At 37.5% G+C, this 11,054-nt stretch overlaps 1 protein-coding gene across 1 annotated transcript; it reads right to left on the bottom strand.

The window, feature by feature from the left end:
- Positions 1–773: 773 nt before the first annotated feature.
- Positions 774–10,764, bottom strand: LOC139938123 (integral membrane protein DGCR2/IDD-like). Its single transcript, XM_071933503.1, has 8 exons — positions 10,573–10,764; positions 9,941–10,036; positions 9,406–9,828; positions 8,781–9,011; positions 8,034–8,153; positions 6,762–6,882; positions 6,172–6,356; positions 774–5,717 (listed from the first exon to the last, which is right to left on the bottom strand). Exons 1-8 carry the CDS (start codon positions 10,616–10,618, stop codon positions 5,554–5,556), a joined length of 1,386 nt encoding a protein of 461 aa, XP_071789604.1. The 5' UTR covers positions 10,619–10,764; the 3' UTR covers positions 774–5,553.
- Between the last annotated feature and the right edge of the window lie 290 nt (positions 10,765–11,054).

Raw genomic sequence — 11,054 nt, 5'->3', positions numbered from 1 at the left:
CTGAAGTCATATACTATAAGTGCATGTGTTTATAATAATAATAATAATACTTGATTCTTATATCAAAGCGGTCAGTATTATTTCCTGCAAGGTATGTGGAGCTACATATTGAAGTATGAGACCTATTCCTTTGTAGCATCAATTAATGGTTTACAAGGTGCTGTGGCGCAATATGCAGCCTAATAGACCAGCCGACGATTACACCAAACTCTTCCTAACTTAGAATTAATCTTAGGACTTGGGACGATTTAAGTTCTGTATCCAAGACGTTAGGACGCATTGAACCCATTGAAGTTAGGACGGGTTACTCGTCCTAACGCGAGATTAATCCTAGCAGGAACACCGAGGCGAGCCCCTTCTCCTTTATACAATAAGTGCACTGCCGTCGATTTGACAAAACTCTTGTTAACTTAAGACTAATCTTAAGGACTTGGGACGAGTCCCAACCCTGCACTGTAGCATGCAGACCTCAAGATTAATCCTAAGCTAGGAAGAGTTACTCGTCCTAACTGGAGATAGGACAAGTCCTAACTCTTTGTGAAATTGGCCCCTGGGTTCTTTAACGTGCATTACACAACACATGGGACCATCGGCTTTATGTCCCATTCAGTTAAGTGTCTTGTGACTTTATGATGATGTAAGTGAAAGGGAAAACAATTTGAGCTTGTGATGTCTAAACAGAATGAGGATATTATTTCTGATCTGCAAATTCATAACAAAAGGGTCTTTATGATAATGACTACCAGGAATCAAAGGCCAATGACAACTTATTCTACAATACTACTAATCAAACTTTAATTAGTCGATGCAAGTACAGTCTGTATTCACAAAAGCTAACATCTTACAACCCTTATAGTGCCAGACCAACCAAGGACTATTTTTGTCTATATAGTTTCAACAATGTATTTATTTTTTAACAATGAAAGCAAAATGTCTGCATTTTTTAAGATAGAAATAAAATAAATCTATAACAAATAAACATTGTTCAACTATAATCCCTCAAACCCAAAACAATGGAAAATTGTCCAAGTGACCTTTTAGCCCACAGCTAACATGGTTATTTAATCCAATTAACTATTTCTGAAGAGAAAAAAAAACTTTACAGTGCTAAGGTTCAAGAAAAGAAATAGTTGATTTTGTTTAACAATTATACATTTTTAAGGTCCTTTTGATGGAACTATAATTAATTCAATAATTTTAACCCTGTGAGCTTAATAATATCAAATCACACTATCCGTATGAGGGCAGCTCTTGCCTGCATTTGAAAGTAAAATACTTATCAAAAACATATTTTTTAGATCTATTTAATTTCTTTCAGTTTTCACAACCCTCCTCCCAAGCATACGAATTACAGTCATGAAAATGATAATTGTGAATGACCCCTCAATTTGAACAAGTTCTATAGTTATGCTTTTATTATGTAATACACCACTATTCCTGCATTATTCATGAATTACATGGCAATGAATGTCTTTTGATGATTAGTTGGTGAACCATTTAGCTGCATAGAGAAGTTAAAAAGCTTGGACACAGCTCAAAGGCAAAACCCAAGTTGCCGATAACAATGGCGTCTATGGGATTGATATACATCGTAGACGTCAAATACATGCACAAGTACATAGATATACAGTAGATGGTCACAAAATTAATAAAGAAAGTACATACAAGGATTTATTTAGTATTGGCTTGAATGTGATTAATGTTTTTTTTTATAGGCAGACGTTTTTATATTGCTGTGTTTTGGTTTGTTGATGAAGAGAACATAACTGCAGTCTTAACCGTGAACTCATTATTTGAAATGAAGTCTAGGATTTATTGACTGGCAACTAAATAACTGATTTATGAAAGTCTCCCTTTTCCTCAATGATTTATACATTTACTATTATAAGAGCAGCTGCAAAAGCTTTAGAGATATGCCTGTTTTTTGTCTACATGCTCTAAACTTTCAAATTGATCGATTAGTTAAAAAAAAAAATTATTTCCACTTTATGTACACTTTATGCCTCCCAACCTTTGACCCAGTGTTAATAGCATAATACGTTATGAATTTACACTTTCTTTAATCATTACAACATGAGTACAACACCCACACTCGCCCTACCCAGCTACAAACCCTAACTAAGCAACTGCCGGTTGTTTTTAGTTTTATCATAATTATTGTATGCGAATGACTTTAGCGAGTAAAACTGTAACTATTTTCGGCTGATGGACAATACATGTATACTGGCCGAGTTCCGGCGGTGTGTTCTTGGCCCGAGCGCAGTGTTCACACGCACCCGACAATGAGAACACAACTCGAGAACAATACACTCGGAACAAGATCACACGCCCCCTTTCAGCAGGGATCAGTCTAGAACAACACTGTACAAAATGGCGCTACATCATCATCGTCTGGTGGAACATGATACATGAAAAGCAACCTACATGTATGTGTTCTAGAGCATCCAATAACACACCGCATAAACTCGATCACTGTCTGTCTCGCACGCATTACAATATTATAGGGCACATTTCATCCACTTGCATTGAGGCAATGTGCACACAAAAGTGTTGTACATGTAGTACTTATAATGTACACAGAACTCGAACATGTAATCAAATTACAACTCAAGTACCATTTTGATTGTGCTCATACCGCCTAGCAAGATGCCTGTACCCCGGTTACTGAAAGCATTCTATTGTGCTACATGTGTACCATCTTGGTTATGTTCCCTGTATATCCACAACAGTAACATATTGTATTCATTGCACTGAAAAGGAACCAGACTACTTTTTTTTCCAGCCTTGGTTAGGTTACACTGGTGCTAGATTTCTGTTGCTATAGGCAGTTGCTAAGGTAAGGTAAGGGGGGCTTAAAGGCAGTGGACACTAGTGGTAATTACTCAAAATAATTATTAGCATAAAACCTTACTTGGTAACAAGTAATATGGAGAGGTTGATAGTATAAAACACTGTTAAAACGGCTCACTCTGAAGTGATGTAGTTTTCGAGAAAGAAGTAATTTTACACGAATTTGATTTCGAGACCTCAAGTTTAGAATTTGAGGTCTCGAAATCAAGCATCTGAAAGCAAACAACTGCGTGTGACAAGGGTGTTTTTTCTTTCATTATTATCTCGCAACTTTGATGACCAATTGTGCTCAAATTTTCACAGGTTTGTTATTTTATGCATATGTTGAGACACACCAAGTGAGAAGACTAGTCTTTGAAAAACACCAATAGTGTCCACTGCCTTTAATAGATTGGTAAAATTCAAGCCTTGTATTGATTTATTGCTTCAATCTATATCGATTATTCCAAAAACTATTGATAGTTCTTCCCTCAACATAAATTAAATGCAACCAAAAATACTAAATACTGTACACGCTTTCAAAATCTTACAAGCTTAACAAGTGGAAAGACAAATATGATGCTATTTTTTTTTAACAAAGAATAACATAACACCAAAAGCACTATTAATAAAACAAAACAAAAGTTGAGGGGAGAAAGGAATTACAGCAGTTTTAATTTTTACAAATTCCGAGTAAGAAATTCATTGTGAGATAATAGTGCATTATAAAATTGTTAGAGATTGCTATTTACTAGTTATTTACATCCGATGTGAATGACTGTTTGATTGACAATCATATATTATGCCATTCATGTCAGAGTTGTCTACAGACCACCAGGGCCCAATTTCATAGAGCTGCTTAAGCACAAAATTCATTGCTTAGTAAAATCAGATTACCGGCCAAGACTCCACTCAATTGTTATGCCAAGTAAATAGCAGCTAAATACTAGTCATAAGCAATGTATGTGGCATGAAATTTTGGCCAGTAACATGTGTAAAATAAGCGAGCTATTTTCATGCTTAAGCAAGTTTTTGCTGAAGCAGCTCTATGTGATTGGCCCCATAATGTACAACCTTTAATCAGTGTATACCACCTTCATGTCATATAATCAGGGATACTACCATTATACATCTATAATAAGGTAGGCCTATACCTCGACATCCATAATCAGGTATTATAATTAGGTAGACCACTATTATACATCCATAATCAGGCAGGGGTCGAAATTGCCACTAGCCCGCTAGCCCGGGACTACCAGATTTACAGCCGGGCTACTCATTTTTCCAGTTTGATAGCCCGACGGGCTAGTGGAAAAATAATGCAGAAATCATCATCACAAACAATAAAGAACTATGTTATTGGTGTATTGTAAAGTTTGAGCCGTGACGCGAGACATAATGTGTCTTTCGGGCTACCAAAATCTAATCAGGGCTACTAAAAATTATTGGTCACTAGCCCTGCTGACTACCATGGAAATACACTTAATTTCGACCCCTGTCAGGTATACATGTACCACCTCGAGGTATTAGGGAGGTTTCGCATGCGAACAGATACGGTTAGTGCGACGGATACGTATGACGTCATACGCTACTCGCTATCCGCTATACGTGCAGACGACACTGATAACCTGCTTGCTACATGTAGGTAGGTTACGGATAGCTAAATGTTTGCGTATGCGTATCCATTTGCGTGTGAAACCTCCCTATAACAATCAGGGCCCAATTTCATAGAGCTGCTTAAGCAAAAAATTTTGCTTTTAAAAGCAAAAAAACCTTTGCTTTGTAAAATCAGATTACCGGCTAAGACTCCGCTCAATTGTTATGCTAAGTAAACAACAGCTAAATATTGGTCACAAGCAAAGTACATGGCAAGAAATTTTTGCCAGTAACATGTTTAAAATAAGCAAGCTATTTTTGTGCTTTTGCTGAAGCAGCTCTATGAAATTGGGCCCAGGTATAGCACTAACATCCATAATGAGGTATACCACCACAATCAGGTATTAACGTAAGGTATTGTAATCAGGTACACCACTATTACACCGCAATACATGTAATCGGGTATAAATCAGATATATCACCTTCATCAGGTACACCACCACAATCAGGTATACCACATTCAGGTATTATAATCAAGTATTGTAATCAAAAACGTGTTGATCGAGTTATAAAAGTATTGTCCACTGTTTGGAACTGTAATAACATGGAAATAATAGGTGTGAGTTGGTTAAAATAAAAAGGATGTACTATTTTGGCCTTTTTTGTTTAAAGCAGCTTTAGGGTAATGGGAAGCCAATATCCCTGTGCTATAAAGTGTGGTGCACATCTTGGTTTTACCTGTATTTGTAATAAAAGTTAATAGAGCACAGTGGTCCCAGATCATACATAGAGTAGAAAACCAGTCCTCAGTGGTCTCAGACCCGCAAAATAATGCAAGAATTATTAGCGTCAGTGTCCTTATTACAGCTACTGACAGCTCTACTGACAAAAACTTTACATCAATACAAAAAAATAAAGTCAATCTACTTAAATAATTAACAAATAAAATTTTAAATTATAGATATTTCTATCCTATTGACTTTGTATGCATCCTGCCACCTGGTTTATGACTTGAACACAAAAGCAATAAGGATGTCATAAGTTAGTGTGAAGGACACAAAGAAAAAACTTCTCCACTCAGCTTTACATTATTAACATTTGTGCTAACGTTAATACAAGAAGTCTGTTTCACACAGTAGTGTTGATGGATGGTAGTATCATATGATGAGAGGGCGTTGTGACAACTGAACTTTCTCCCCCTGGAGTGCTTTGCTCTGTCTGAGGTGACGACACATTGCTGTTTTCAGTACTGCTGGTGTAGGCAGGGGGGCTAGGTAGAATTACTGGAACACCTACAAGAAGGGAAATAGAGAATTAATCCAGGGAAACCCACACTCAGGTAGGGACTGAAAACCCAATCCACATAGTCTCTATGGTGGGATTAGAATTGGGGTCCCAGAGGTGGAAAGTGGGGAAAGACACAACTACTCCAACCCATGGAGTAGTCTAGGGCAGTGGAATCAAGATTATGTGATTTACAGAATGTGGGTTCGAATCCTGGCCTGGTCAATCCTTAGAGGCACTTTATCATAACTGCTTCTCTCCAACCAGGAGTACAAATGGGTAACTGTGAGAGATGGGGAGTAAACTGCCATGGACTGGCATTCTGTCAAGCTGGAATACTAGTATTCCCAGTCACTATGCCAAGGTTATTAACATCAGCCTGATCAGCCATCTTGGCTAGGGACAGACTTTACTTTAGTTACGCCAACCTGACTGCTGTTTATTCTCTAAGAAAATCTGTACCTGTAACGAGTGTGGGTGTGTTTGGTTCAGAGCTGACGGAGCCCTCCAGTAGAGCCATGGCGTCGCTGTTTTGAAGGAAACTGCTCCTCCTGTCACGATTTCTGTTGATATCCATTTGGAGACCCACCGTGGAAATGTAAGGCGGAGGTTGTTCTACTGGAATGTGACGCTCATCTTTTAAAAATCTAAAGACAAGAAAAGAAGAAGAAAAAAAAAAGGAATAATCAAAATGCAGTTCCGAGATTTGATGAACAACCTACAGTGTTGAATCGCTGAGTAGCCTTGTGGATTTTGTTCTATCTAGAATCCATTTCCACTCTTTTGATTATTTTTTTTGGCATGTAAATAAAAACCACCTCTACCAACTGACCTACAGTGTATCTAGCCCTACGATAGCGGTCTCCCTATTTTGTCAATATCTTGTTGCCAGTTTTCAGAAGCCATACAACTGTAAAAACTGCCATGTAGCCAGGGACCACACCCAAGTCTATGATATACATGTAGCCTAAGAAGTGGCAACCAGGGGATGCAACTTTTTAGTCACAGTAGAAAAGTTACAGTAACTACTGAAGTAGTTTTTTAACTCTTACGAATATGGTGGTGGTGGCTCTCTGAAGACGGCACCATCGAAGTCGTCCATGTTGGGTATTGGTGGTGGACCACTCCCTGGCTCAAAGTCCATCATACTACCCTCTCGCATTTGCTGGGCCCCTGCGAACAAACATGTCATGTGTACTGGTTAAAGGAGGCTCAGTTTCATAAAAAAAGAGTTTCAGAAATTGACATTTACTACAATATTTAAGCATTTTGTTACAGCGACACATTGTAAAATCTTTATAGAACTACACTTATCTGATATAAAAAACATAAGAAATTACAGAAATTGTATTCCATACATCTAGGCCTATATTTTTCATAAATTTAAACTTAATAAAATAATGGAAATGTTCTTCAGCTTCCTAATACTGAACAATCGCTAATAAGATTAAATAGGCCTAATACTTTTTTAATAAAGGACGCAGTTAAAGCAACATAAAAGAAATGTAATGTATAAATACTGACAGAAATAATGAAACTATAAAATTTCACCACCCCATGTGCAATTCATTTCAATGCATCTCGATCTGGGAATTTAAGATGCATTAGTTATCAAGTTTGATTCAATAAATAAAATGAGGACATTCTACATGTGAATATGGTTAGGAATATCACAACAAATATAAATCCATAATGTATGCAATACACAGAGACAATGAGTTTAAACACATTTAAAATATAGCAATAACATTTGTAAAAGCAATTGGCATGTGAAACCATTTCATGTTGATAAAAAAAAAGTAAAATCAATATAAAACCATTTATATATTGATGTAAAAATGCCAATGTCACGAACATACGATGAGGTTAAAAAAAAATGCACACTTTCTGAGAATTTAAAACATGAAAGTTTCAAGTTCAGTGAAACAGATGTTTTAATATGCAACACACAAATAGCAAACAATAAGTACACAGAATATAGTCAAAATATTTGTTACTAAATGACAATGTAAAAGCAATTGAAATGTACAGAGACATATACTGATAAGAGCAATACAAGTCATGTCAATGCAAACTTTCTATTTGAAATTTAAAACATAAAACACTCAAGTTGAGTCAATATAAGGTTGGGACTATTCTATCGGTAAACATGGTTTTAGAACATTGAGATGTTCTAGCATTGCAAAGATCATGGGTTCGAATCCCACCCGCTTGATTTGCCCGAGGATTTTGTTCATAGAACTCGGGAAAGTACTGAGTATACAGTGCTTAATGCACATTGAAGTAAGAGTAAAAACAAATTTACATTCTGATGGTGTACTTACTGTATCGGAGATAAGCAATTCTCTTTTGGCGCATTCGATACACCATGAAGAGCATCATTCCTAAGAGTATGAAGGATGTCAGCATGGTCAATACCCAACGCATGGTGTCGGACATATCCGCTGCAAGAAACCACAGTTGAAGGAAGACATTAATGTAAGTGTTATGAATGTCCAATCGAGAACACCTCAAGGTTTTACCGAGTCAAATCTTTACTTTGCAGACACACAAGGAATAATAGTATAATTCAAATATTAATTTACTTTGCTCAAACCCAATTCCTTCAACTGATTTACACCACACAGCAATAGACCCTTCCCTTGAAATATGTAAATTGCACATAGCACGTGCGCACTAACATTTTGGTTGGCAAATTGAGGGAACATCGCGCTGTTTGTACATGGCTAATGGCTGCATGACGCATATGCGATTGCGCGTCTGCTTAGTGCACAACTCTATAGCATTTGCCAACCAATAGGGTCTGTACGCATGCGTGAATGTAATTAGTATATTTCATGGAAAGGGTCCATTTACATGTAACTGCGCCAGGTTTTATACTTGTGTATCGCATTGCTTCAAAATCAGCACACCAGAATGTTTGCCAGTGTTGTTGGGATAGGATTTCACCAAGAATCCTCTGTGCGTCGATCATGTGCATTGGGATGCATGCATATGGGCTTGCATTGCGGAGAACAATCCACAAGACCACAAAGTATGTATCACAAATTATTTACTAGAAATATACTTACACTTGGGTTTATCGTCTGCATCTCCACCGTCTTTGCAGATATACTCACAACATTTGTCTGGGTCTGGTTGGTAGTTCTCACATGGGGGCTGTTGACACATAGAGGTTAGACACATCTCTGGTTTGCCGGCAACACAGCGGCAGGATGTGCAGGAATCAGATCCTGGAGGGATGTATTTTTCACCCTCCCAAATCTCATTGCCTGAACGATCTAAACACACTTTATGGGCATCTGAGGGACAAGAAATACACAAGTACAAAAAAGTTTTAAAGGCACTGGACACTATTGGTAAATACTCAGCATAATTGTTAGCATAAAAACTTACTTGAGTAAGGAGTAATGAGTAATTGAGATCTTTTGATAGTATTTAAACATAGCAAGCCTCAAAATAACCCAGTTCACTCACAGCAATTGCCGTAGTGCCCTGTGCTTTTGCTTTGGTGCCCTGTGCAAGGTTCCTGAACAAATAAACATTTTCCTCATTGATGTGCCCCTTAACTGAGGAAAATTGCTGTGCCCCTTCAAGAGTGAATTGCAAGGCCTGTAATTGGGCAGTTGGATATGTAATCAAATAAAAAAATAAAGTGAGAACATATGCGACAATGTTGTTCAATAGCCAACTTACCTTGTTTGCACAAGAAAGTTGACTTCTCTGTGCACGACTGTAAATGCCAAGCTGACTGTTTGGTGTCTGCTTCAAGGGCTAGTAAAACACACAGTTTTATCTCGTCTGTTTCAACAGTCGGAGTTTTCAGGCCGATCCAGCCCAAGTCACCACCTTTATCGGCCACGTCCACCAACTGCCACTCTGTGGAGTTGTCCCCGACCTGACGCATCTCATACCCCATCCACCATGTCTGAGACGATTCCTGACCCACCCACGACAAGGCAGCGAGGTAGTCCAGCTCAGGCTCCGTGACGGTAGCCAGATGGCTTTCTGCCGTTGTGCAGAAGTCTAACGCACTCTGCTGTACGAAGACTGACCCAAAACTTTTAAAGCAAGAGAAAGTGGGCTGGTACATGTGCCATCCTTCTTTACAAACTGCACCTGTGAAAAATAAATAGGTAAAGAACTTGAAATATGCAATTCATTTGAATGAAAATCAATAAGGGATGCGTCAAGCTAGTGTAGCAAAATCTGGAATAGGTTGTTTACTTACTTGAGTGGGGCACATCCCAACTGTTTGGCTCATGATGGATGGGTGTTGAGTTGTTTGATCGCCCTGGCACAGCATTTATTCTTAGAAGCAGAACAACTGTAAACAATAGTACAACAATACAAAAATGAAACAGGTATGAAAACTCACTTACTTGCACAACAAACGGAGACGGATTATAGTTCGACCAATATTTTGTTTGGTCAGACTTTTGTTTGAAACTTTGTTTGGTGACCGGCGTGAGTGAGCTTTTTTTTATTTTATTATTATTTTGGCAAAATATCTTCTAAATCTAAGGTAAGTTCTAGTTCAACAACTAGTCTAAATCTAATGGCTGCCTGTCAATGAATACTCTTTTGAAGTGTAGTGTTTCTACACAATGAGCATTCACTACGTACATGCATGACGGGCACAGCCTCAAAATGTCAGTCCTGTTCAACCAACCTATTTCCCTTCTGCCATTACTTGATGTGTATGTTGTGATGATGCTCACTAACTAAATTACATGTAAAAATCATTACTGTTACAATTATTAAAAGCCTACACAGTACACATACATGCTGAGAATTAATTGTCACTTGTGTTTTGTTTATAAAAAAAAGGTGTTTTTGTAAATACGTCAATCGCAGTTTTACCTTGTAAAAAGAAGCATACGAGGAACCGGTGTACCAAACTGTCCATGATGTGAGTCTCCCACTTATTTCAATTATACAAATAATATCATTTACATGATTAAATGTACACAAATTGTGTACAATTCTTGTGAGAAAAGTTCACTTCCGAGCTGCAAGAACGTGAGCAAAATTACGTTGATCAAACATGGCCGCATCAAATCACTCAGATCGTATTATGTTAATCGATTGGAACAGTTCACTCAAAAGTAGGTAGAATTAGAAGGTTTAAACTTTTGGGTTGGTATTATTTTTTCTAAAAGTCAATTACAAAAACATGTATTTAAATACAAGAGCTCATTGTGACAACTGTATGGTTTTTTTTTGTTTTTTTTATTTACTTCGGGACCATTGCTAAATATTTTGCAACCAAGCAGTGAAGAAGCCATACACTTTAACACCACCCTAAAACTAAAAATGGACTGGCCTTGAAAGAAGACTTCCCA

The sequence above is a fragment of the Asterias amurensis genome, chromosome 6, assembly GCF_032118995.1.
Source record: "Asterias amurensis chromosome 6, ASM3211899v1".
In the NCBI taxonomy this organism is placed as follows: domain Eukaryota; kingdom Metazoa; phylum Echinodermata; class Asteroidea; order Forcipulatida; family Asteriidae; genus Asterias; species Asterias amurensis.
Note: the sequence above shows the minus strand (reverse complement) of the source record. Positions and strands in the feature narration are given on the sequence as shown.